Source organism: Scatophagus argus, chromosome 5 (genome assembly GCF_020382885.2).
Source record: "Scatophagus argus isolate fScaArg1 chromosome 5, fScaArg1.pri, whole genome shotgun sequence".
Classification (NCBI taxonomy): domain Eukaryota; kingdom Metazoa; phylum Chordata; class Actinopteri; family Scatophagidae; genus Scatophagus; species Scatophagus argus.
In genome coordinates this window covers 24,897,146-24,924,168 of record NC_058497.1, presented here as the reverse complement: position 1 = coordinate 24,924,168, position 27,023 = coordinate 24,897,146, and the positions used below count along the sequence as shown (strand labels likewise).

The following is a 27,023-nucleotide window of genomic DNA, read 5'->3' as shown; positions in this document are numbered from 1 at the left end:
CTCAGGGCTCTAACTCTGCTCGCGTCCATCTCAGGAGCAGTTTGTGTGTGCTATAAAATCCACGCCTTCGTTTTTATGAAACGTAACATCAGCCTCCTCCCATCTGCTCTGCTGTGGCCGCTGCCATCAGGGTGTGTCTGGGGAGCCAAACGCCGACTGCAGGGGCTTTCCTGGCCTGCTGGCGGTGCTGCTCTCACTGCTCCCTTAGAGCCAGAGCGCCCCCTGCTGCTCACAGATGTACTAACCTGTCCGGCCTCTCCGTGTTGGGCCTGAAACACTGAATAGTTTCACCTCAGACCTGCTCACAGCTCAGGGACACAACATGTCAAACAGGCAGACTTTGTTTCATTGCACTTTGAGGGCTCATGAGGTTAAAAAGCCAGAATGCATGAAGAAGCTCAGCCTGTGAAGCCAAAGTTTCAAAGCATCTCCACATTAAAAGCTGCATTGGGTGATGCTTACTGGACACACACACACACACACACACACATTCTCACAGCAGGAGCATTTATCTCATGGGCTCTGGAAACAAGCCAACACACTTACAGGAAACTGCGTCAAGGCTCAGCAGCGGGATGACACACAGCGGATGTGGCGGTTCGATTAGGCCTCCCAGAGGCTTGGCGGACATGCCAGGCTTTACACTGCTGCTCCACATCCTGCTGTGACCCAACATCAGCTCGGCGTCAGTGCTGAAACAGACAGAAATAAATCTGGCGCTGTGGCTCTTTGACCCGCCACTCGTTTATCTGCTGCTTAATGTGTGTTGCTGAGGCAGAGGAAGCTCTCAAAGAAAGTTGATTTTATCCTGAAAAATTCAATTTTAGCTTCAGGATGTTCAGGAAATGTGTGGCTTTTAAAAAATGGTCCAATAATTTGATGAATATGAGGCGAAAGAGTCAGCCATGACGTGCGTCAGACCTGCTGGGATCACAGCGGACTGAATGAATGCATTGTTTTCCTCGCTGCTGTCAGTTACTGAGGGTCACATTGTCGTGTCCGCCTCAGGCTCAGTCTGGACACCACAGAGGAAGAGAAATCACACACCGGACACGCGACTGCAGCGGCTGTTAGGAAGCCACAATATCTCGTTAACGTCCCGTCCAATCACATCCAGCCACAGCAATGAACTCGGACAGGAGCTAATGCACCCTGGGAAACAGCGTTTGCGTCGGCTGTTTCCTGTTTATCTGGTGATTTGGTTATTGTGAGGTGGCGATTAGGGCAGCTGTTGCTGTGGCAACCAGCATCCTTCCTGGGGCGACTTTGTTCGCATCCACCGATTATTGAAAACAATGTACACAGCATCTCTGCTGAGGTGAACGCAAAGATGGAAACATCATTTTTTTTATTGAAATCACCTTAATATCATCAGGGAATCACATGAAAAACCTGAAATAACTCAGACTTTGAAATCTAAAATACACTGCAGGCAATTCATGACTCAAAATGTGTATAAAAATATGATACATCAACACTTTCATGTATGTATAAAATATGGAGAAGACTGTAGAAAGAGAAACAGGGATGAAGAGAACAGAGGAAGAGGAGGACGCTGGGTCTGCACTGCATGAACAAACAGAACCTCGAGAGGTGGGGGTGACGTGGTCTCAGAGGAGACCAGCTGGACTTGGGAACCTGGCGTTTGGGCTCGTTGCCGTCTGCGGTAAAGAGAGAGACGGAAAACGATTAGTGGGAAAATAAACCCTTTAAACGACAGTCACCTGAACTCAGCAGATCCTCTTTAACATCAGTCGGCAGCACTCGTGTCCTTCCTCGCTGTCCGTCCGCCTGGACAGATCTGTCTCTGTCTCTGTTCTACAGTGAGTCTTGTCTCCCTCAGTCCTCCTCTCCTCAGCCTCACATCTGACTTCATTTGAGCTCCATGTGGCCTTGACGAGAAAGCAAAGCTCGTTTTCTGCCAGTTTTTCCACAAATTGACATAAATGTGTTTGTGCAGGGTTTGGGAGGTCCCTGCTCTGTCCTACTCGTCCACACGAGGACAATCCTAAATAATCACAACAACAGTTGAACAAGTGTGAAAGTTCCACATAACAAACAGTGTCTATATGATCACTGTTGACCTTTAGAAGAGTTTGTCTTATAACTTCTGAACTCAAGTCATGGCAGCAAACACAATATGGACGCAGCAGAGCCTCAGATTCGTGGGTTTGTCGGGGACACGTGTCATGCAGTGTCAGCCTGATGTCCACTGTGGACAGTCACCCGTCCTCACTTTAAGTAAATGAAGGTTGAAATGTCCTTTTCGTTGCTACTTCATCCTCACATCTTAAACGGGATTAAGTTCTAATTCTAATTGAAACCCTGCTGGTCATTTTTAATTTTCATTTCACTTTTCATGACTGCATCTGAACTACCATGAAGCTTTGGAAAAAGAAATGGGAATGTCTGAGTTTGCTGAGGAGTCGTTTAGGGAACATAACAAGCTCCTGTTGGTTCCCTGTTCCCGTCTGGCCGTCACGGTCGTCCGCAGCCGTCTGATTGGTGAGCTGGAGTCACGGCCGAGCTGTGACTGATGGCTCCCTGACAAGCAGGCAACACGGCTTGTTTTGATTGCACAAAGGTGCACAAACACTCAGACAGTGGAAGGTGTCGCTTGTCTGGCAGCCGCCCAAAAGCTCGGCTCTCCGGGGATCAGACTCCCGCGGAGGAGAGAAAGATGCTTTCATCGGAGCCAGCGTGGACCAATGAGGAGCCGCGGTAACACTGTGTGTGTGTGTGTGTGTGTGTGTGTGTGTGTGTGTGTAAAATAACCGTAGTGAAGTAGAAAGTAAATATTTCCAGTAGAAGCAGGCTGCAGACTAATGTTGATGTTATTCTGCACTGATCCAGTCACAGTTTGAGTCTCTGATCGCCGTCCTTCGCACTCGGTCAGGCGAAGCAGCTCAACGTTCCTCCGCTTTGCTGCGACTTCTGCTCTGCTGACAAGACGAACACGTTCAATACGTTCACACGCCTCTCCATGTCACGATGCGAGCGCGAGCAGGTCGGCTCTGAGCGCCAGCTGCAGCACCTGCTCCCGATCAGGTTAAGTGGCTGATTGGCTCAGAGCAGGCGTGACATGGACAGCAGGGACATTACTTTCTGCTGGACTGGCTGAAAACATCCAACCTGCCACCTCTGAACGCATCCTCACTTCAACTTAATCTGAGGGTTGTGCTCGTTCTGTCTAAGTTAATCTTCGGTTCAAGAAGTGCAGATATTTCTGTATTTTACTGCAGGACTCGCAGATGACAGGCACTGGGGGTGAAAGTGAAAAACACTGGAGGTCATCTGAGTGAAACTGTTTGATGTTTGTATTTCCTGACTGTTGGTTTTATTTTTATTTAGATTTAAGCAGTAGCTGCTGTGCTGTCTTGGCCAGGTGGTCCTCAGAAAAGAGATTTCAGTCTCAAGGGACGTCCTGGTTAAACAAAGGTGAGACAAAATCCGTGGCAACACACCTGGCTGTGATCCAGCTCAGAGGCCCAGGCAGACCCTGAGCTCCTCCAGCGTCAGGCCTCGGTCTCCGTCCCCGTCACAATACTGGGCGAACTTCTTGGCGCACCGTCGCGGCTTCAGCCTCCGTCGCAGGAACTGACGGAGGGGTCGAGCCTCTCGCTCACTCAGCACCCCACTGGAGTCCAAATCCAACTGAGCGAAGTGCCACCGCAGCACCACCTCTGGCTGGGAGGACTCTGCAGCCTCCAGAGCGGCAGGAGGAGCAACGTCCAGAGGCGAGGAGGAGGAGGACGAGGAGGAGGAAGGAGTGGTGATGGATGGAGAGGGAGAGCTGGAGGGATGTGAGTTTGAGGTCCTGGTGGAAAGAAACAAAAGCCGAGAGGTGAGAGATTTAAGTGGCACCACTTTAAAGGATCAGTCCACTGAAAATCTGCTCCGAGGCAAACCGAAGACAAAGTGTCATCCTGTTAACGTGAGCATTAGGGCATCATGACTGCAATATCTGTAGAAAATAAACGTAATCCAAACTGATGATGCCATCAGTCAATTTCATCTTTAACTTTGTTTATTGTGCATTTTGTCTCTTTTTCTGGAAAATAATTTACACTCAGAGTTCACATGTTGAGGAGCAGCGGAAAACAACAATTTTACTTAATGAAGAGTGAAAAGGCAACCAGATGCAGCGACAAACAGAAGACCCACAAGGCTGAACATCTGCTGGATTGTTCACGTGATCTCATCGTGTGTGCATCAACACTTCATCTTTAAACGCCGCACGTTTCGCTTCTCACGCCAGCAGCTCAGTCAAGTCGGTTAGATTTTGAAACATTTCACACGTTGTGACTGTCAGAGGTGACGAAACCGTCGCAGTTTGGTTGCAGTCAGGCATCAAAACAATTCGGTCAGATTCAGGGAAACAAGTTTCACCTCCGCATGCGCCAACCTTAGATAACACAACACAAGCTCAAAAGAATCTCTTAAGCCGATCACTTCCTGTACCAGGCAGGGCTGAAGGGCCTGCAGACATGTTGGACTGAGAACAAGCCGAGCCGACAGCAATGGAACTTGAAGCTCTGCTGCCAGTCACGACTGCTTTGATGTTTGCTCACAATCGATCGTACGTCCCCCTCCTCAGCGCCAGCGGAGGCTTCTGTGATGCACCTGGGACGGCTGGGACTGAATTGAAACGCATCCACCTGATGAAAACCTCCGCTCAGCAGGTTCACGCCACAGCAGGCGTCGCCGCCAGGACGAGCGGTTCGCAAATGTGACCCATCACTTCTGTTCACGGCGCTCCAGCAGAACAAGATAAATATCAAATTTCATCAGATTTCATGAGGACACGGCGGCCGTCTGCCAAACAGAACGACCAGACGGCTCGTTTCAGTAAACAGCAAACAGGAAGACACCTGAAACCTGGCCGTGTGTGTGTGTGTGTGTGTGTGTAATAAAATGGTAACTTTGGGAGTCGGCTGAGAAAGGGCAGGAACAGGCGGGTGAAAATGAGAGGAGGAAGTCATGAAGATTAAACACAGTGGGGCGATGGTGAACGAAGCGAGAGAGAACCGGACAGGGAATGACTGAAGACCCTGACCCAGAGCTGCTCTTCCAACAGGCTCCATCAGTTAATCAGACACTTGATCAGGTCTTCGTTGCTCACTGAAGCGTGAAATTGGTTTTCACTTGACCCCCTGAGTCTCAGCTCTGCGAAGGGAACTTCTGCACCCGCTGAAGTCCAGCATGTGGCAGGTCACACATTCAGGACAGAAAACCTGAATAATTCGGTTTGTGCCTTCAATCAAACACACTACATAGACAAAAGTATTGGGACACCCAGCAGCGTATGCAGACGGATGAGCCACTTCAACGCACCTCAGCTGCACTTTGTGTGTAAATCACCGCCTTCTTCCCTCAGTTTCACTCAGCTCTGCTGTCAGGCACAGTGGACAGAAGTGGACAGGCACAGTGGACAGAAGACAGACTTACTGCTTTGGACTCAGACTTCCAGCGTGCTCCGCTTCCAGCTGCAGGGCTTGGACCAGACTCTGCAGGAAGTGCTTCTTACGAGCCCCTGGACACCCTGCAGGAACAGACACTGTGATCACACGTGTTTTCTTCTGTACAAAGCAAACTGGTTTGTGGCTGAAATAAAATGCTGCAAGTCGTGGACCAATCAGAAGAGTTCGGCTGCAGTTCCTGTACTTTTGGAAAGTACCAGCAGCGATGGGGGGGGTCTAAGATGTCCCCGAAACGTAATTTAAAACCTGCTCCCTGCAGTGGAAAATCAGCTCTTGTCTTTGGCCACATCAGTCTACCCTGCTGCAGTGCCTGAGAGGAAGATGCTGACTTCCTGTTTCATGTTTGCTGCTCTGTACCACTCAGTGTTGAGGGGAAAAATAAAATCCTGTTTTATGAATTCTAAATAAACAGGATGCTGCCTCAGGTTCTCTGTGCTTACTGGGGAAAACCTTAGAAACTTTTTACAGAATTCTTGATAAAACTTTAAAATCATGCAACATGTTTCTGTTTACCTAAGAGAGGCTTCGCCCTGTAGCTGCTGTCTGCTGCCGCGTCTTCTGCCCCATTGCAGTCTGGGATGTGATTCCTGCAAAGAGACACAAGGAGCAGCTTTTTCATTAATCCACTTGTCTTTACTAAACGAACAGACGCGTCGTCCATCTTTCTGTCAGCGGTTTGAACCCAGAGGCTTCCTGCTGTGAGGCTCTTCAGACCTACGGAGCTGACTGACTGATTATTGGTTACCTTGCGGAGGTGCCCGGTAGCGGCCTGCCGCTGTCCGCCCTCACACACCAACAGTAACCCGTGGCAACGTGACACTGCACGGGGCTGTAGCGGCCGTCTGCGGTGCATTCTGGGATGAAACGCTCTTCTCGCCAGCCTGAACGCATCTGAGAGAGCAGCGACGCTCGCTCTCGCTCACGCTCACACGTCTGAGGACTGTCTGCACACGCACACACACACGCACACACACACGCACACTTGTGTTGGACTACAGCTCTTCACATTACATTCACACTCTTTATTCTGAAATGTCCTTCTGAAGTACTTTTTGTACTTTGATTTGTATTTGCATTTTAATGCCCATTTTGAGTATTTCTACACTGTGGTATTGTTACTTTTATTTAAGTACACGATCTGAGTACTTCTTCCACTAAGAAGTATTTCACACATTTCTTACATCAAAAAGTGAACTTCATGAGCTTTGGACAGTCAGATGTTATAGCAGACTGTATATTTATACTCAGTAAAGTGGTCTTGAATGTACTGCATCTGAGTTTTTCAGCTGTTCTTGTAAACATTCGACTGCGAGGAATCAAACAAAGACGTAAATGAATGAATTCCCTCTTCGTTAAAACACATTACACCGAGTTAATCACACACACACAGGCAACAGACGTACTGACTCTTACCGGCGGGGCGTCTGATTGGACGGTTTCCCCTGGGGTCAGAGTTCATCAGGATGGTCACCCAGAATGGAGGAGCTGTCAGCTCTGAACGAGAGAATCTGACTGTCAGAGGATGTTTAAAGGCCAAAAAACCTGTAACGCATCGTCAGCGAACTGCACACAGCAGCTGTGTTTTACATGAGGAGAGTGACGGAGAGCAGAGTTGTGCTCAGCTAGAGGATGAAACTCTTCTCTTTGGCAGCTCTGGTTTTAACTGACAAAACAGATGCAGTTTTTAGAAAAGTCTCAGTGTGAAGAATAGCAAGTCTGTTACTTCAGGGCATCAGAAGAGCCTGCTGTTTCACACACCAAGAGCTCATTCACATTCACTCTAAAACAGGCATGTCAAACTGGTCCACAGGAGGGCCGGTGTGGCTGCAGGTTTTCTTTCCAACCGAGTAGCAGCACACCAGACTTGACTCATTTAATCAACTGATCTCTTCAGACAGTTGATTGGTCAAACGGGGTGCTCTTGGTTGGTTGGCACAAAAACCTGCAGCCACACCGGCCCTCCTGTGGACCAGTTTGACATGCCTGCTCTAAAACTTTTTCAGCCACTAGAGGGCAGCAGAAACAACCTGTAAGCACATAACATGACATATCATCACATTTTAAGTTGAACCTGTCATAAAAAGTTGCCTACTGACGTCTTCATCTACATGTCAGCTAGTTACAGAGCAACACTATCACTCTATCACTGATCTGAAGTCGTGTTTTGGTCTCCACCACCTCCTGAGGGAAACGTTAGCTGTTAGCTGCTAGCTGCTAGCTGCTACATGCTCCTCTTTGTCCACCAGCTAACCGTGTCTGTCTGCAGATCCCCTCGAGCTAAGTGCAACTTATTTTAAGAAAAGTTATTGGAGATTTAAGGAAAAAAAACATTTAAAACTGGGATTTGGGCTCTCAGTATCTGTTTGTTTGTTCGTTTGATTCCCCTACAGGATCCTCAATGGAGAAGGTTCAGTTTGTCACCTGCAGGTTTTCTGGGGACTGATGTAGGACCAGGTTCACCAACTTCATCTGGAACAAAAGAGAGCGGACGTAACAAGAATTAGGGAGGACAAGGTTCACGTGTCAAGACTCTTTGGCGTCTTGGCACGTGAAGCGATCTGTGAACGTTCCTGCTGCAGGCGTGTGTGAAACAACACGTGATGTAACAAACTAAACACGAGAAACACACACAACTAGCTTGTACAAGTCGGCGTTCAGGTCGATGCACAGAAGGGGAGGAATGAACGTGTGCAGAATCAGTCAATCTCACCTCGGACTGCAGCTGAATCTGCATCAGTGGTCTGAGCCAGCTTGGTGATGTGATCTGTTAAATCGAAAACACACAAAATGTCATGCAGATCCACTTCAAGTCACACAGATGGAGCCTCAAATATTCCACAAGTCCAAAGTCTTCAGCAGGTAAAACTGTTCCTCTCTTGATAAATGACGGTGGAATTATAATGTCAATAAATCATAAACAACTCATTTGCAGGAATGATTATCATCATCAGTAGGATTTTTAATCCTTTACAGGATTTTCCACAACAAGTGAAGCTTAAGCCTGCAAATCCTCCTCCGCTCATTAAACATCACGGTTTGATATGCTGATTTTTAAGATGCAGCACACACACAGAGTGCGAACGAAGCGAACAAAACACGCCTGACCGCTACAGTTGGGGATCAGGTGGAGGACTGAGGTGCCGCTGACAGGTTTGCCGTCGGGCGTGGAGCACCAGCAGTAACCGGTCTGGTTGTGGCACTGCACCGGCAGGAAGTGACCGTCCGGATGGCACTCGGGCACAAAGATGGCAGCTGCTGGGCTAACGTGGCCACCACTGCTGTGGGAGCTGGCTTCCAAGGCCTGAGTCTGGGCCTGCTGGCATTTAGACAGACCGGGATCTGAAATGGAAGGGAAGACATGAGTGTAGACGTGTTGTCCCACTGACACACAGTCAGTTAAGCCAGGGAATATAATCAAACGACATGAGGCAAAATTTCAAAGGAACGGAAGCAAATTAAAGGCAGAATGAGCAGAATTTTACAGTACAACACACGGACTCGTGCAGATCTGACCCCCACGAGTCATGGCAGCGCAGCAGGAGCACGTGGCGGCGTACCTGAGCAGCGGGCTCGTGGAGCGAGGCGGAGTTGTGTGTTGATGCACTGCGCCCTCTGGAAAGCACACAGCGATTTGTACAGCCGGCCGTTGCTGCCGCACACGGCTCTGTGGCGCCCCCTGTGGCAGTCCAGGACACAACCGCGAGGCCACATGTTCTCTGTGATCAGGAAAGGCTACACACACACACACACACACACACACACACATACACACACACACACGGGAAATTAAAACCTGTGACCAGCAAACTGAACAGCATGCAGTTTAAATCACTTCTCTACTTTGCTATTTTTAATTTAGTTTGTCCAGTTTCTTCCTTTTTAGTGTCACTGCATGAGGCAAGCTGTCCTCGGCGTCTGTCCCTCGTCCCTCCTGTGCTTGTCCTCCACCCACCAGAACAGACACAAGTGCGTCAGTCAAAACTTTTGTGTGTTTTCTGACAGCTGAGTGCGGCTGTGAACTAATAAAACTGCCTAAAACACTGCAGGTGCAGAGAGGAGATACACTGAAAGGCTTTTCACAGCCTGTCACTGAAGGATTAATTGGCTGCTGTTAGCGTGTCAGGCTTTCAATGTCACGCCTGGGAAAACTGGACTGAGGGAGAGAGAGGAGAGGCCGAATCAAAGAGGGTGAGAAAGAGTGTGTCACAGCAGTCAACACATCTGAAACATGCAAACGTTTCAGGACGGCTGAGCACACAGTGTGAAAACTCTTCCCTCACCTGTCAGAGCTCCAAATGAGCCTAATACTGACTGAATAAAGTTCACTAACGGAGGTGAGGATGGAGGCGTCGCCCCTGCAGAGAGATGCTGTGACTCCATCTCTGTGTGAGGAGGAGGAGGAGGAGGAGGAGGAGGAGGGTGATGGCTTTGTGCCTGACAGGAGGGTTTTCCCCCCCAAGCTAAATAGGAGCTTTTTACACAAATGTAAATCAAATCACTGACAGCAATATATTTTGGACTAACTCTATTTAAACCTCCGACCAGCCAACAGAAACATGTCTCCTTCCCTAAAGGTTTATGTACCTGACACTCAGCCAACAGCTTTTTATACTGTACGCTGCTATTTCCTCCTTTATGAGCACACAGACTTAATACGTGAAGATTCGGTAAAGTGCTTCTATAATAATTCTGATGTTGTTGCAGTTAAGGAGGAATAAACTGCACAGGACAATTAATCTTTACAAGCCCAAACGCTGCATCTCATTACTGCATGTGGCAGATAATCTGTGAGGACAGGAGGAGAGGAGAGGGGAGGAGAGGGGAGGAGAGGAGAGGGGAGGAGAAGAGGAGAGAGGAGAGGGGAGGAGAGGAGAGGAGGAGAGGGGAGGGGAGGAGAGAGGAGAGAAGAGGAGAGCAGAGGAGGAGAGGGGAGGAGAGGAGAGGAGAGGAGAGGAGGAGGGCAGGAGGGGAGAGGAGAGGAGAGGAGGGGAGAGGAGAGGAGGAGAGGGGAGGAGAGGAGAGGAGAGGAGAGGAGGGGAGAGGAGAGGAGGGGAGAGGAGAGGAGAGGAGAGGAGGGGAGAGGAGAGGAGGAGAGAGGAGAGGTGAGTAGGGGAGGAGAGAGGAGCAGAGGAGGAGAGGGGAGGAGAGGGGAGGAGAGGAGGAGAGGGGAGGAGAGGAGAGGAGAGGAGAGGAGGGGAGAGGAGAGGAGGGGAGAGGAGAGGAGAGGAGAGGAGGAGAGGGGAGAGGAGAGGGGAGAGGAGAGGAGAGAGGAGAGGTGAGGAGGGGAGAGGAGAGGAAGGGAGAGGAGAGGGGAGAGGAGAGGTGAGGAGGAGAGAGGAGAAGAGGAGGGCAGGAGGGGAGAGGAGAGCAGGGGAGAGGAGAGGACAGGAGGGGAGAGGAGAGGAGAGGGGAGGAGAGGAGGGGAGAGGAGGAGAGTGTGATGGGGGTGATGATGTGAATTACTCCCACATGCTCCTCCAGGTGCCTGACGACACACACTCAGCTCACAGCTTCACACGTCTCTAAAATATACATGAGATTTGTCACACTGCAACACACACACACACACACACACACACACACACACACACACACAGACCCCACCCTCTCACTCTTCATCAGAGCCTCTTTGTCCATCAGCCTCCCCTCTCACACACTCACATTCACACACACACACACACACACTGAGCTCCGAGACACACGAACAAATTTGCTCCGGTGTGTTGACATAATTTAATGTTGAATGAGAGCTCTGTGCCATAATGTGAAGACATTAACGAGGAGGCAGAGGGTGCGGCTGAGGGGGGCCGACGGGGGCCGACGGGCCCCCTCAGCCTGACTCTACATGCATTTTTATGGTTCACTTTGAATAAAGTTTGTGTGTGGGCAAAAAAAGACCAAGATCATGTCTGAGATCCACGAGACCCACTGTGACGGGGACAAACTGCACCACCAGGACCATGTGGCCTGGTTGTCTGGTCGCTTATTCCACACCCTCAGTGCCCCCTTAAATGGGCCCCACTGCACTTTTTAAGGTAAAGTTTTGGGGGGGTTTGTGAGTACTGAAGTATTGATCCACCTGTCACTTCTCATACTGTGCAGTTCAGGGATGCATTTGAGTTTGGACAATTGGTCATATTGGACATTTCAAGCCGGATTAACGTGATTTCATGTCCTCGTTACTGAAGCGGATTCAAAGCGGCGGCTGCTGGATGAAAACACCCAGTCGTGGATCAGCGGTTAGGGTGTCGGACCCGTAACCGGTGGATCGCTGGTTCGATTCCCCGTCCCGGTGTCCATGGCTGAGGTACCCTTGAGCAAGGTACCTAACCCCCACTGCTCCCCGGGCGCTGCACGCGGTCGCCCACTGCCCCGGGTTTGCTGTGTGTGTGTGCACGTCACTTGGGTGGGTTAAATGCAGAGAACAAATTTCGTTGGAGTGAGTTCCCTCCAATGACAAAATATGTCACTTTCACTTTCATCTTTCACTTTCCATAAGTTGTGTGTATTTGCGATGACGGTGGCTCTTCTGTGGCTCCGCTGTGGAACGCTGGGCTCCGAGGCAGATGCGGATGTTCAGTCTCCGTAGGGCCTGTAGTCCATATGAGGGCCCGCTGCAGGCCCTCGTCCACTCTGAGCCATCGGCTCCGCGTCTGAACTTCCATCTACTGCAGATATCGAATATTAATTTGATGAAACTGGCTTCAGTCGACAGATCAATTCTTTGATCGACTGAAAAATAAACCGACAAGTTTTGGAACCAATACTTAATAATTTAATCATGCAAAACTTCCAATAATTTGCTGGTTCTGGTGTTTCCTCTCGGCCTCGGCCATCCAGGTCCCAGGAGACCAGGTCTAAAGAAATCACTGGTGATTATGGGCAGTAATGCATTTATATTGCAGCAATTCACTTGTCTTTGTTTTCATACTAGACTTACTGCACCTCAGCCTCTCTGCCACTCACAGTTTATTTAGTAGATGATATAAATGCAGGTATTAGCTTTCATAGGCCAACATATAATTTTCCCTTTGTGAGACCAAACCTCCTCCACATGCATAAACTCCTGCCAGCTGCTGGCCTCAACACTGAAACCATAAATCCAAACCCGTCATGAACTTCTGTCTGGACAAAAACAGCCTCATGAAAGTGAAAATGTCAAAACATGCCTTTTTGGTAAGATGATACGTGAATTAAAGAAGATGATGGAGAGAAAAGAGAGCAGGATTAGAGGAAGAAAACTGCAGCCGGTCCAAGCAAAGCCTCCACAAAGCACATGGCTGCAGCCCAAACTGCACAAACAGCTGACAGCAAAGGATTTTCTGACTGCTAATAGATGAAAATGTGTTTCCACTCGTCGGCGCAGACACGAAAACCTCGCACACGACCTTCCAGGACGCTCAGAGAGGATTAACGACAAACGTACCCATCAGGTAAAGGTAACATCAAGCAAGACGGGAGGAATGGAAGAAGGGATCAGAGGTGAGGGAAGGAGGAAAGAAGTGGGGACTCACTGGGGGGGAGAAGGATCACAACTAAAGAAAGAGAGAAAAGAAGGGAGAACATGAAAAAGAGGACTATGGGAGGAGAGGTGAGGGACGAGTGCAGCCAGGAGAAACAGAGCAGAAGAAGGCGGCTCAAAGAACAGAGGAAGAGACGACGAAAGACAAACGTGAGAGGGAAAAAAACGTGATGAGTGCGATGAAGAGCGAGAGAACGGAGAAGGGAATGAAAGTCAGGACGGAAAGAATGAAAAGGAAGAACAGAGGAGAGCTGGGCGGGTGAAGGGTGGAGGTGCAGTCGGTGCAGGAGTCCAGGTGCAAAGTGGTGGGCAGACTGGATTTCCTGTCTGTCAGGCTGAAGTACAGCAACTACTGCACAGCTCAGAACAAGCAGCAGCTGTGTTTTAGACCAATAAAACCCCGTGTGTGTGTGTGTGTGTGTGTGTGTGTGTGTGTGTGTGTGTGTGTGTGTGTGTGTGTGTGTCTCAGAGCAGCACACAAGGTGAGAACAAACCAACACTGTCTCCTCCTGCCTCACACACACTCCACGTATCACCGAGCGTCGTTTGAGTCGCTCGGCGGTTTGACGTCTGGATGAACCGACTGCTGCGGAGGCGGAAGACGCGCTCAGATCCCGCACTCAAAGAGGAGAAGCAGCACCGCAACACTCTGCTGCAAGTACAAGCCCCGCAGCAAGATGAAGTAAAAGTACAAAAGTATCAGCATCAAAACATACCGAAAGCATCGGGGGAAAACGAGTTTCGGTTCATTACTGGTGCATTCACGTGTCTTCACGTTAACGTGGGGTTTGACTGCGTCGTGTCTGCGTGCTGGGCAGCTCGTGAAGAAGATCTGCCTCTGAAACACTCGCATGAGCAAAGACAAAGAGGAAGTGATAACAAAAGCAGCTTATTAGCAGGAAGTGATTACACCTCAGCACTGTCACTTATTTTACGGCACGTGTTTTAAATGATATCACGTTTGTCTCCATAGCAACGCGTTATGTCTGCGGCGTTAAACGGTGAAATTAAAGCCTCTCAAACCTAAACAACAGGACGTTTCTGCAGGCTCTGACACACATTCGTTCTCAAAGTAAAGTAAGTTTTATTTTATGTTATTAACGTTCGTCTCCGCTCGTCTGACCTCAACATATTTTGTTTTATGTTTTTACATGTACTCAAGGTGCCACCGTGATATTTTTACAGCATACTGTTAAAATATACTACAGACTGACTGAGGCTCTTTTTCTCTCTCTCTCTCTCTCTCTCTCACACACACACACACACACACTCTTACAAGCTGAGATTGTTATTGAGAAACTGAAAGGTGAGACGTGTGTGTGCTGTGTGTGAAACTACCGCTGAAATCAGTTCGGTTTGATTTAATCATGTGTTCGGCTCATTATAAATGTTGCACAGATAATAAAACCTGAATGGGTAGATTTTACAGCAGCCTGTCAGTAGCAAAGGAATCTAACTAAAATTAAAACCATAAACTAAGTACATCATGTGTACTTTGAGATTTTCCTCTGTGTTCCCTCTGCTGCAATTGTCCATTTCACTGATTACAGGCCGATGAGCAGCAGGTAGGCTGGTCACTGCTACACCGTGTGGACAGAGGTATTGGGACACCTGACCCTTACGCCAACAGGAATTCTAATGGCATCAGATTCAGCTGCCTTTATGGAGCTTTGCTTTGTGCACTGGGGCTCAGTCATGCTGGAACAGAAAAGGGCCTTCAACAAACTGTTGCCACACAGTTGGAAGCATAGCATTGTCCAACATGTCTTGGTGTGCTGAAGCATTAAGCTTTCCCTTCACTGGAAGTCAGGGGCCGAGTCCATCAAATGCATTAAACAACAGAGACATTTGCCCCAATACTTTTGTCTATATCGTGAATGTGCAGGCTAACATGTCCTTCATGCGTGCAGTCACCCTATTAAAGCGGGGATTGCGCCTCAGTAAAGCTTGTAAACACACACTTTACGCGCACGAGAGGCCTATGAACTGAACTCGTTACTTGGTTTTTAGTTCTACCAAACGAGCGCGCTGACTAATCACCAGTGAGCGTAAATCTCACGGTCACCGGCTCAGTAAACCTGTTAGTAAGTCAGAGTTCGGGTCCTACCGCGGTCCTGTCGGGCTGAACGGACGCCGTCAGCAGGAAGGCGAGCAGCGCGCGGCAGGTGAAGGTGAGCGCGAGCATCATCCCTGCCGCGGCGGAGCGGCCGCACGCGCCGGACTCCCCTGACGTCCCGAGGTCTCGAAGCGCCTCCGCCGGTTCTGGCGTTGCTGAGGTTACGAACACCGAGTCACGTCACGAGTCCGGCGTCACGTCTTCAGGCGTCACCGGGCGGCTCATGTTGTAGTCGTCGTCGTAGTTGTTTAGTGGTCTCGAGCTGCTCCGACGTGGAGCACCAGCGCGCGTGAAGAACAGGTCCGAGTGTCGGTGCTGCCTGCGCATGTCAGACCTTCTCCTCTTCGAAAGGCTCTGCCCATTTCCGCTCCTCGTGCCTAAAACCAGTTGAGGAAATCCGCGAGGTGAGCTCGGCAGCTGGCGGGGTCCATCTGGGATTTATTACATTTTATTTAGTCTTTAAAATAAGTTTTATGGACCTGCGCAGTCACAGACAGGCAGGTAGACCACAGACACCATCTGACCAGCATTTTGTTTATCACATAAAGGTTTGTGAAACACGTGACCGTAATATTTATTGAGAATAAATGAGACTCGCTGATGAAATGTCAGCACCGTCACAGTTTGGGTGTCGGATGCAAACTAGTGGAGCCTGAATGAGCTGACAGGTGAGAGACCAAACACGCAGGTGAGGAAGGTGAGATTCAGACTCGCCTGAACGCGTAGATTGTGGCTTAGAGAAGCTCAAGCTCACAGAAATCTACCTGAATCACCTGAAGCGAAACTGTCCACGTTCTGTTTATTCTTCACATTTTAAGTTCTGCTCAACAGAAACACGTTAACACCACATGAGACCTTCAAGGCTGCAGTATGATGCAGATGATGAAGATGATTTTCTGTCCCAACAGAATCTGAGAAGCTCGTCCACAGTCAGAGCAGACGACAAAAGAAGACACGCAGACCAGCGGAGGCATTTTGTAAGGAAACTTTTATGTGTGCTTTGTGAAACTCACTCATCATTAGACAGAAGGCGTTGCAGTTTCCAGTACAGCAGATAAGGTCTGATATTAAAGAGTACAAAAAAAGGAAAATCACAATTCCAGAGTTCATTTCTCTCCAACCTCGCAGGGGGGAAAAGAGAGAGAGAGAGAGAGAAAAAGAAAGAGAAACAAGCTTTTGGTCCAAGTCTTTTCTTCTCGGCTCCTTCCCTGTCTGTCCCTCCCCCGCCTCCCCCCTCCTCCCCCTCTGACTGCCCCACACACACACTCACACTCACACACAGAATCGGTTTGGACAGGGAGCTCTCTCACAGCGGGGCCTGACTGACGCCCACGACTTTCCCCACAATTCAGATATTGAACACATGATGATTGCATAGATTTTTTTCTTTTAAACACAATAATTTCCTCTTTTTTAAGTATTTTTTTCACCTAATGGAATGTTTAAAAAGCCCCCTCCCCTGCTTCCTTGCAGTAAATTTTCTTTCCCTTTTCTTCAGAGGCCAATGGGGGAGAAGGGGGGAGGAAGTGGGTGGGAGAGAGAGAGAGAGAGAGAGAGAGAGAGGGACGAAGCTGCAGCCACCAGATGGCGCTCTCAGCTTAGTACTTTACAACAGCTTTTCCAAAACTCACAAGGCGGGGGTGGGGGTGGGGGTGGGGTTTGCGACCCTTCATTCAGCCAATCAAAACGCATCCACGACATGATGTGTGTACATTCCTGTACGTAAAACTGCACTGACTTTAAACTACTACAGTCCTACCTGTCATATAAACGTCTGGTTTTTGTATTTAAATAAGCACCTGATGCCCACCCCAGGAGGAGAGTCGCTTCACAGGCCGTCAGCTCCGAGGCTGCCAACTGTTTTCCATTCCTGAAGGGAGAAAGAAGCCTGAACAGACGCCTGGAAGCTCAAACCAATCCAGTGGTGAAGCTGCTCTCTTTAAATTTCTCTGTTATTCTCTTTTTATTTCTTTAAATAACTTTTGCTCTGCTCTGCCCTTCTGGAAGGCCTGCCATCGATTATTCTACTGGGACCGTCACTCTTCGCACTGAAAAAAACAGGAAAGGGGAAAAAAAAGAAGTATGTACAGCGCCGAGTCCCGCCCCCACCGATCACCGCCCCCCGTCCCCCCACCACCCACCTGCTCCAGAAAATAAACAAAAACAAAGAAATGAACAAAGACAGGAGGAGGAAAAGAGCTGAGGTTAGACAGGTCACCTTATCCAGCAACATGGGAATTATGGGTATAATATGTCATTTTATCTCTGGTAGGTCAACACCCCCCGCCACTCCCACCCTCCTCACCCCCATCATATATCTCTCTACAACCTAATACACAAACGTCAAACCCCCACACCACCCAGCTGCCCCCCTCCCTCCCCGTGCCCTGAACCCCCCTGGCAAGAAGAGAAAAATTATAATAAAATAAACAAAAATTAGCATAAGTATCAGATTAGCTTGTGTCCTACCCCCCTCCCCCCGTCCCTCCCCTGTTTGACCCCACAAAGGCAGAGAGGGTGAAGCTCAGGACCCCCACCACAGAGCGACTGTCCCACAGCTGCCCCTGGATATGCCCGTTCGTATAAACCTTCAGGACAAACTGACCTCGTAACTCTCTGATCTGACACCACAGAGCTGGAAAACTACAGTTCAAATCGACAAGCTCAGCCTTAAAAAGAAACTTCTGATGATTTCTAAACCAGCACAAGCAGGGGCACCTCACAACCACCACTCAAATTCCTCCAAACACTCCACTCCCTCCCTCCCCCTCTTCCTCCCTGGTCCGTCTAGTTGTCCTCTTCCTCTCGCCTCCTCTACAGGTCGCTCTCGCCGTACAGGGCGGTGGAGAAGGACATGTAGTCGAGGGCTCCGGGGATGGCGTCGGGTCCCGTGTAGGGCGCCATGCGGGCGATGCAGTACTCCGCCTGGTCGGGGGGGAGCTCCCTCCTCAGCTCATCGGCCGTGATGAAGTTCTGATGGAGGACAGAGAGGAGGTTACGCCCGGGCTGGTTAACAAAACTAGAACAGTTTACGTCTAAGATTAAGGAGCTGCTGCTTGGACGACATTGTGGGACTATCATTCATCTCTATCCACAGACTTCACAGTCTGCGGAGACATGTCGGCCATCTTTATATATGTCAGTTATCTCTCTCTCTCTCTCTCACACACACACACACACACACTTCCTTTCACCTTATCAGCGGCCAGGATCTTGAAGGAGGCGATGACCTGGTCTGCTGTGTCAGTGTCGGTCGTTTCCCTGGACATGAAGTCAATGAAGGCCTGGAAGGTGACGGCGCCGCTGCCGTTGGGGTCCACTATGCCCATGATGCGAGCAAACTCGGTGTCGCCCTGGCAACCAGCAAACAACGGGTTAACCCGGGAGAGGCAGCACTTTGCATCCAGACACAGAGACGCAGACAGAACGTGACACACGGTGCTTAAAGCGTGTAAAACATCAGGACCAGCTCGACGTAAACAGCAGTCCTGATGTTTTAAACATCACACTCTGACGCATGCAAACACACACACACTCACACATAACATGACCACTGGTTAACGTCAATGGGAAACACACAGCGGACAAACAGCTGAACACAGTTTGGATGGTTCACGGGAGGTGAGATTTTCCTTCAGTAGATGTGACAAAATGAGACGAGCAGGGGAGGATCAGGGAGTCCGCAGGTCACACTCAAGACCAGAAAATACACCCAGAGCTCACTGACAGGGGTTTGCCAATATCACCCTGATAAAACACGCCGTCAGAAGTCTGCCTTCTGCAAGTCATTTAAGGCTTCGAATGTGGGTGAGTGAAGTGAGGCGGGATCCCGTCGGACCCGCGGACTCCCTGACTCAGCATCATGCCAGCAGCAGCAGCAGCAGTACCAGGCTGTTTCCTGTAGAAATGAGCAGAGCCCGGAAATCATCTGAGACCATCTGTCCTGATCGCTTCTGTGGGTCGCCACAGCACAGCAAAGGCCGGGAGGAGGAGGAGGAGGAGTGAGATGAGGATGAAGAGACAGAGGTGGAGAAGAAAGAAGCAGATGGAGGGAGCGATGGACAGAAATACAGACAGAGAAAGTGAGTGATGTTCAGGGAGGTGAAAACAAAGATAAAAAAGCACAAACAGTTAACAGCGAAAGTCTCGGAGCAAAGTAAAACGTGGCAGACAGACGAGGGCCAGGGTGTGTGTGTGTGTGTGTGTGTGTGTGTGTGTGTGTGTGTGTGTGTGTGTGTGTGTGTGTGTGTGTGCGTGTCCATTGAGCCGAAGCAACACAAAGCAACAGAGACCCCCGGTGGACAAACAGAGACACAACATCTCACTGCCGTCCATGCTGATGCACTGAAGCCTGAGCGAGCGCGGAGCCAATCAGGAGCCTCGGAGCAGGAGCGCAGACTGATCTCTGAACAGTTTTTATGACACACGGCTTCCGAACACAACACAATCTAAAATCTCAGAAATTTAATTATACAATTTCATCTGTAATCCATCTGTTTTGTCTTGGGATTATGACATCAGTGTGTCACGTCATTATCTCCTTCCCTTTCCAACGATGTGTTCAAGTGACTTCAGAGACATAATTTTAAAACGTGATGGGACTGAGGTGTGAACATGCAGCCAAATACAGCTTACATGAAGACAAGTGAACAGCACAATCTTCTTCATGAAGTCATAATTAAAATGACTCAAAATTAGGAGAAGAGTTTGTAAAAACTATTGATGGATTGATATTCTGATACTGATTAGTATAATGAAGGACAGCAGACATTTAGAACAGATTTGTAGTAAACATGAGAGGCAAATGTACTTTTTACTCCACTACATCAATCTCCAAGTTATTAAGCTGACAAAGAGATTAGCAATCACTTAAATAATGTATAAATCCATCAATAATCAATCGCTTCAAGTGTTGGCTGAGCTGAACGTGTCTGGCGGTGATCTCAGCTCTGCTCTCCTGCTCAGACGCCTGACAAACACGCCGTCTTTGCCTCCGTCCTGTCCCGGAGCTCCTACCTGCTTGTCGTTCTCCACATCGTAGCCCAGACTGATCAAACAGGCCTTGAACTCCTCGGCCATCAGGGCGCCGGTGTGGTCCTGAGATCGGCCAGACACCCAACGACAGAGCGCCACGTCATGAGGATGAACCAATCGCAACACGGGGATGATGGTGGATGGTGACCATGTGATCCACAGCATGCAAGGAGATGAGGATGGAGGCACAGACAGACAGACAAACACATTCATGGATGTTTAGACAATGTCGACACACACGACTGAGCAGGCGGCCATGACGGACCTTCACACAACCTGTCACAGGCAACACACCTCGTGTTATTTAGGAAAAATGAGGAGTTACTGAAAGGTCACGCAGCAGGTTAATGTTATCGGGCTGCAGTCAGCCTTTTAACGTCCACTCCACACTGTCTCAAACATCAACTTCAAGGACTTCTCAAGGACTTTCCTGGCCCAGCACAGCTCACTCTGAGACACGGATCAGGGTTCATTACTGCACTGAGAACTTTCAGAATGATGAAGGCTTTCAGGCTTTACACGAGCTGACAGGCAATTCAAATGAAAGAAGCTACAATCTGTGAACCTTTCTGTGCTGGGCAGGGGAGGCACATTTTGGCCTCAAACTCACAAAGCTTTAAGGACTTCAAGGATCCATCTGAACCCTGGACAGCGAAGGCAACACGCTGACTGTTAGAGTTGTAGGACCGTGTGGGGATTCTGAGATAATCAGATGTTGGTTGTTGTAAAAGAACACAAGATGTGTTGCGTGTCCAGACACACTGATGTGATGACCAGACACACACACACACACACACACACACACAGGTGTGGGGCGGTGAGTGATGGTGGTCTCATCCTTATGAGGTTCAAGAGCAACAGAAGATCAGGTTTCGGCCACAGCACACAGACGGTTGGTGCAGACGAACGGCGAATCGTCGGGCTACACTGCAAACTGTCTGACTGCCACCGACATGAAGGTGAGCTTAATGTTCCCATCACAGTGTGAGTCTGCATGACCAGAGGAAAGTGGGGAAAAAAAAGGTGCACAAGGCAAAGCACAACCTACAGCAGATTCACGTCAAAACCATCCGTGAGTCATCATCCTCGAACTGAACTGAACATCAGGGTCGATGCTCACACGTTTGGCTCCTCACTCACCTGCTTGTGAGGCCTTAACATTCAGGTGGGTCACACATTAACGTGAAATCGGACATCTCAAACTCTTACAGTCAGCTCTGACTGAACTGAAGTACAGGAGAAACTACGAATAACACGAGAGCTAAAGGACGTGTTTTCCTTCTGCTGCCCTTACTGAAGAACTGACATAATTTTTCACTTTCTTCTCCATCATGATTTGCTGATAAATAAAAATAATCCTTAGCTGCAGCCCTACTGTCCACGTGCTCCCCGGGACGCGAGTACTTCTGGCTGGAAATCACTGCATCACAGGATGTGAGCAAAACTCCAACTGCTGCACAGTCTGTCCTCAGTTTGACAGCAAGGCCGATAAGAGTAAACACAACAATTAACTTCAGTTATTCGATAACAGCTAATAAATTAAACGGTTTGTATCGAGTAAAAGTTGACTTTGGGCGAGTGGACTTCTGACCCACTCGCAGCACGAGGCTCCTCAGGCACAATCAACAAACAAACCCAAAATTCTCCTGAGCATCCAGCCCAAGTACTGACACTCCAGACAGGGACGTAAACACTGTGACTCAGCGACTATTAAAAAGTACAAAACCAGTGGAAGAAATGCGGCGTGACCCCAGAGCTCGGGCCCCTGACCTTGTCGAAGTGGTTGAAGGAGGCGCGGTACTCATAGAGCTGCTCCTGGCTGATGCCTTTGGCGTCACGTGTCAGGATCTGGTTCTCCACCTCGTTGATGGTTCTGGCGATGGTGGTCAGCAGCTGCTCCCAGCCCACGCGGAGGTGCTGCAGGGAGGGAAGGGGGGAGGCGGGGAATGGAAGAGGAGAAAAGGAGGTGTGTGTGTGAGGGAGTAAATGTGTTCCAGAAGGAATACTCAGAAACACCACAGAGCAGGACTGATTTACTCATGTAGACTTTCGAGGTGTGTGTGTGTGTGTGTTACCTCCATCGTGTAGGAGGTGTACTGGTTGTCGAAGATGAGGGCCTCCTGGATGAGCTGGTGGTATCCCTCCAGCGTGTTGATCTCAGGCGTGTATGAGATGATGCTCTTCTGGTACTCCTTCAGGTTGGTCAGCTGGTCCTCCAGAGTGCCGTTCATCTCAATGGATATCCTGCCAATTTCCTGCCAACGCAGACACACAGCATTTACTTGTGATCACGAATAAACATAGCGAGTAAATAAAGAATATGAACAAATAAATTTAGAAACGTGCACAGAGTTCAGCTGTCTAACATTCCTGTGACCAAAGCTCCTAAAGCCTATCAGCTCTTTGCTTCATGAGCTCACAGCTTCACAATGTTGGCCTGAAAACTGCGACAAACTACACACAGCTGTGCAGAGATGAGCCGCTTTAACACAACAGCGAGGACTTGGACTGCGTGCGCGGGCTGATCCATTACCTCCATCTTGGCCTGTATGTAGGCGCCGACCGTGTTGGCCTGAGTGGCGAACTTGGCTCTCAGTGTGTCGTTGGAGTTCTGCTTGTTAAGCTCATCCTGCAGGGCGTTGTCTCGCAGCGGCACCAGCTCCATCGCCTGCAAATACACACACACACACAGGCGTTAGAAACACACACAAAGCACCTGTAGCTGCACACACACACAAAGCACCAGCTGGACAAAGTCATGAAATCATTCGGCCTCCGGACACGACGCAAAACCCTCAGCTGTCGGTGGACGTCAGCAGCTTTTCCTCCCTGCAGTTACAAATTCTGCTTCACAAAAATCAGTCCAGTCGTGAGCCACTAAAGTGCTCACATCATCTCTGAACACACAGTGGATAAAGTTTCCTGCTTATTGTTCCAGTATGGACAATTCACCACAGACGTGACGGAAAAAATAAAACCAGAAGACCCACATCAAGTCAGAAACACAAATCTGGCTCTGAAATCTCACAGGACACATAACCTTGGAAATAAACTCTTGCTGGCAGTTCCTCTCGGTAACCTCCAAACTCTTCTGTCCAACTCTGACTCCATCATGTTTCCGTCATCGTCTTCCTGCAACAACTCACCTCTGAGGGGATTTCAGAGTGAGACTTGGCCCTGAGGAAAATCCTCTTTGTTTTACCAGAGACACAAGTTTCACTCTCAGCCTGTGAGTGGCTAAAAAGCGCTTTCAGTGGACGTGACTTTGATGGCCAGAGTTGCCTCTTTAAGGAGACAATAAGGTAGAACACATCCCTTCTGATCATCAGAAGGCGCCGACTGCACTGACCTTTTCCCACTTGCTGTCGATGCTCTCGGGGGTGATGGTGGTGTAAGGGTTTGCTCCGCTCAGCTTGATGCCGTTGCTCTGGGCGATCTTCTGCACCTCAGCCTGGATGGCCTGGATGGCCTCCCGCTCCTTGTTGGCCTCGGACAGAGTGGACTTGAACTGCTCGTGGGCTGTGATCAGACCCTGAGGGAGGAGAAACCAGACAGAAATCAGACAATCTGATGGCAGACACATTTCACAACTCTTTGTTATGTCTCATTTGCAGGACCTAATATTCATGTGAGCTCTCAGTACACTTCAAACATCAGCAGATTTCTGGACCCTCAGCAACATTTGTTCCTGTCACCAATCTGTCCCACACTGTCCAGTCACCTGGATCTCCTCGATGTTGTGGACGATGAACATGTCCTGCAGGTCCTCCATCGCTCCCTCCATCCAGTTGTTGAAGGGTGCTGCTCTCTTGGCGTACTCCAGGTAAAGCTCATCTATCGACTCCAGCTGCTTCTCCGTCCTCTGTTGGGCAGAAAACAGTTCATCACAGTTCACATTAACGACGTGACCGACATGCGACGATGAAGCCACAGACCGAGTCCTACCTCCAGGGACTCTTTGCGGCTCTGGGTGAGCGCTCCCAGGACGTCCCACTGATCGCAGATCTTCTGACAGCGAGCGTTGACGCTGGCAGAGTCGTAGTAGTCCAACTCACTGGAAAACACAGAGGAGAGTTTAAAGCTGACACTGTGCTTCAGTGACAACAGGGCTCCCCATCACCAGCTTCTCTGCCTTACTTGAGTTCCTGCGCGATGGCGGCGATCTGCTCCACTCGGTCCTGATGGGCTGCCAGGTCGCTCTCGAAGGCCTCGTGTTTGCGCAGCAGGGCCTTGACTTCCGACAGGGTGGAGGTCTCGTAGTCCTTCTTGGTCAGCATGGCCTCCTTGCCTGCAAACACAAAAAAGTCCCTTTGTTCACTAAACCTTTCAGCAGATTTCACCTGGCAGTCTCACACTGACTCACTGGGATGACTCACAGCAGGGATACACTTCAGAAAAGCAGCGGTAAACTTATGAAAAGCGATTTTGATATGTTTTTCAGTACGAAAAACTCTTGCATACCATCAGTCCAGCCTTCGTGGATGGCGGCCTTCTGGTGGAACTTCTCTGCCAAGTGTTCCAGTCTCTCCAGACGCCTGATCTCACTGAGGATCCACTCCTCGTAGCCTTTTTCTGCTCCTTCCAGAGTGTGCCACGCTCCGTTGATATCCTGAGACCAAACAGCAGCAATTACTGACATGACCTTCACTGCAGAGGAGAACCTGCCTCTCAGCCGGAGTAGTTCACACCGAGCTGAATTAGACCCCCCGTCCACCCACCGTCTATCAGTCAAAAGTGTAAAGAGAATGAATGAAATGCGAGTGCGAAGCTGTGAACGAAGGGAACTTAAAGCTGACACTTTTGTTCACCGTATGACTTCAACAGTAAAAATGAACCAAGAGGCGTCAAAGAGAAAAACAGGAAAAGATCTTTGAATGTTTGTAGCTGTGACTCGTCCTGTCGGCGTATCGGCACATCCTTTGGAGTACTTACAGACACCATGCGTCCCTCCGACGGCATGAAGGCGGGTCTGTTGCTGAGTCTCAGTTTAGTCTGCAGGGTGTTGAAGCTGATCTCCAGCTGACATTTCTCTTGGACCTGCAACGAGAAGAGAAGTCAGCTCGCAGAGTTCGCAAGGAAACAAAAATCTATCAAAATCATGAAAGCACTAAATAGAGTCTGGTTTGGGGAGTGCAAAATTCTCAATGACATGCATGTTTTTAGGGAGCGTTTAGCAGAGGTGAATCTAAACCTTGGGTGGCTTGTGGACACAGCGGTAGTCTCTGAAGTCCTCCTGCTTGGCCTGCATGTCATTCACGGTCTTCTCCTGGGTTCTGTTCTCCAGCCAGGGGATGGTGCGACGGATCCACTCCAGCAGCTGGAGGCGGAGAGGAAGACGAGGACGATCAGGTGACAGCTAGCCACAGATCTGACACTTTCTCAACAATAAGATGATGATGAGGTCTCATAAATGAGTATGTGGGACGTCGAGAATCTAAACCGAGGAGACGCAAACATGCTGAAGGAACTCACATCGCTGGCCAGCTTCTCGTAGTCCTCCATCATCTGCTCGTTCTCCTGGTTGACAGCCAGCACTTTGCAGATACGATTGGCGGCTGTCTCAGCCTATCAGGGAAGAGAGTGATGAGTGGCGCTCGCAGTGATTGGATAAAGTCCACTCACTGTGCTCAAAGCTTCGTGAGAACATTCACAAGATGCTGTACACTGAAGTCGCTAGAACAAAGTGCCTGCTCATTAGTACCTCCACCCGATTCTGCTGTCACTAAAGAATAACTTCTGCTCTTTAAATCTGTGCCAACACACTCCACACACAGGCAGTGAATAGGAGGACGTCTAAACACTACGTCAGGCACACATCATTAAAAAAAGTGCAAAATGACAAAAGTCAAATGTTTCTGTCGAATAAAAACATGCTCCAGCTGCTGATGGTTAGTTCAATGTGCCAAAATCAGCCTGCGTGTTTTTAAAGCTCCATGCGCCTCCCGTCACAACTCGGGAGTCAGTCAGACGTCTAGTTACAGGTTCATGTAGGGCTGTAGTCCACATCAGTAGGTCTGCTAGGACATGACACTACTGTACCACTGGAATAACAAACACAGTACACACACTAAGATGATTCACGCTGACAGAACTTACGCTTTTTATTTAGCAGAACTGGCTCTTTTGGTAAGGCACGAAATATTTACATTTAAACCTAAGCTAACACTTTCCACACATATAAAGTCATTTGATAAAACAAACATTTAGAGTGAAGGAGTGTTAATAGCTGAAGAGAAACTGAGGAGACACTGACTGGTGTTTCCCTTCAAGAATAAACACAAACACGTCTGGTTTCCCAAAACCACGTCAGTCCATTGATCTAATGAGCGATTCGATCACAGGACCGACGTGAGCCTGAGAATTAAAGTCCAGACGGTAAATCTGTGCCGGGGAAACACAGTCAGCGTCCTAAAGCATTGAAAACAGAAGCATCAGAAAGCATTTGTTGTTTTCTTTTCCAGAGTTCCCATCATGGTTCTACATATGTGTGTTAGACTGTAATCTGCTGCAGGATTACAAAATAATTTCCTCTGGCGTTTTCGCTGATGAGGAAAAATAAAAAAACCCTCCAAATGCTGCAGAAGCATTGCATTATATTTCTGTGATCTTTGTGAACTCCTGACTGATGGAAACCCTGCTGCCTGAGGTGTTAAAGTGAGTCTGGAGCGTGAGCAGCTCACCTTCTGTGCCCCAGAGAAGGCGTGATAGAAGCAGGATACATAGGTCATTATGGCCTTCTCATCCGGCCTCAGCGTGCCCACGATGTCTACGCATCACCCAGCAGAGAGAGAGAGAGAGAGAGGGAGAGAGAGAGAGGGGGGGAGAGAGAGAGAGAGAGAGAGAGAGGCAGAGTGAAGCCAAAGCAACCCAA

At 49.2% G+C, this 27,023-nt stretch overlaps 2 protein-coding genes across 5 annotated transcripts in view; both read right to left on the bottom strand.

Annotated features, from left to right (window-relative positions):
- Positions 1-1,331: 1,331 nt before the first annotated feature.
- Positions 1,332-17,457, bottom strand: LOC124059725 (SPARC-related modular calcium-binding protein 1-like). 3 transcript variants are annotated; one of them, XM_046389989.1, is made up of 11 exons: positions 15,110-17,457; positions 9,038-9,212; positions 8,586-8,819; positions 8,191-8,244; positions 7,902-7,949; positions 6,894-6,974; positions 6,226-6,424; positions 5,994-6,067; positions 5,449-5,542; positions 3,465-3,817; positions 1,527-1,661 (listed from the first exon to the last, which is right to left on the bottom strand). In XM_046389989.1, the coding sequence occupies exons 1-10, from the start codon at positions 15,188-15,190 to the stop codon at positions 3,481-3,483; spliced, it is 1,377 nt and encodes a 458-aa protein (XP_046245945.1). In that variant the 5' UTR covers positions 15,191-17,457; the 3' UTR covers positions 1,527-1,661; positions 3,465-3,480. The 3 variants fall into 3 exon arrangements, with proteins under 3 accessions (XP_046245947.1, XP_046245945.1, XP_046245946.1); XM_046389991.1 differs by lacking the exon at positions 3,465-3,817 and having other exon boundaries at positions 1,332-1,661; XM_046389990.1 differs by lacking the exons at positions 1,527-1,661; positions 15,110-17,457 and adding an exon at positions 13,497-13,965 and having other exon boundaries at positions 3,445-3,817.
- Positions 17,458-17,595: 138 nt separating this feature from the next.
- Positions 17,596-27,023, bottom strand: part of actn4 (actinin, alpha 4) — a 44,061-nt gene continuing 34,633 nt past the window's right edge. Inside the window, exons 8-22 of one of the 2 annotated variants that reach the window (XM_046389987.1) lie at positions 26,833-26,918; positions 25,625-25,717; positions 25,344-25,469; positions 25,085-25,189; positions 24,614-24,761; positions 24,290-24,440; positions 24,098-24,206; positions 23,874-24,014; positions 23,502-23,684; positions 22,686-22,820; positions 22,228-22,407; positions 21,923-22,069; positions 20,135-20,215; positions 18,313-18,471; positions 17,596-18,091 (exon numbers count right to left, since the gene is read on the bottom strand). In XM_046389987.1, coding sequence (XP_046245943.1) covers positions 17,933-18,091; positions 18,313-18,471; positions 20,135-20,215; positions 21,923-22,069; positions 22,228-22,407; positions 22,686-22,820; positions 23,502-23,684; positions 23,874-24,014; positions 24,098-24,206; positions 24,290-24,440; positions 24,614-24,761; positions 25,085-25,189; positions 25,344-25,469; positions 25,625-25,717; positions 26,833-26,918 — 2,003 coding nt within the window. In that variant the 3' untranslated portion in view covers positions 17,596-17,932. The remainder of the gene's footprint in view (positions 18,092-18,312; positions 18,472-20,134; positions 20,216-21,922; positions 22,070-22,227; positions 22,408-22,685; positions 22,821-23,501; positions 23,685-23,873; positions 24,015-24,097; positions 24,207-24,289; positions 24,441-24,613; positions 24,762-25,084; positions 25,190-25,343; positions 25,470-25,624; positions 25,718-26,832; positions 26,919-27,023) is intronic. The other variant, XM_046389988.1, reaches the window with a different exon arrangement.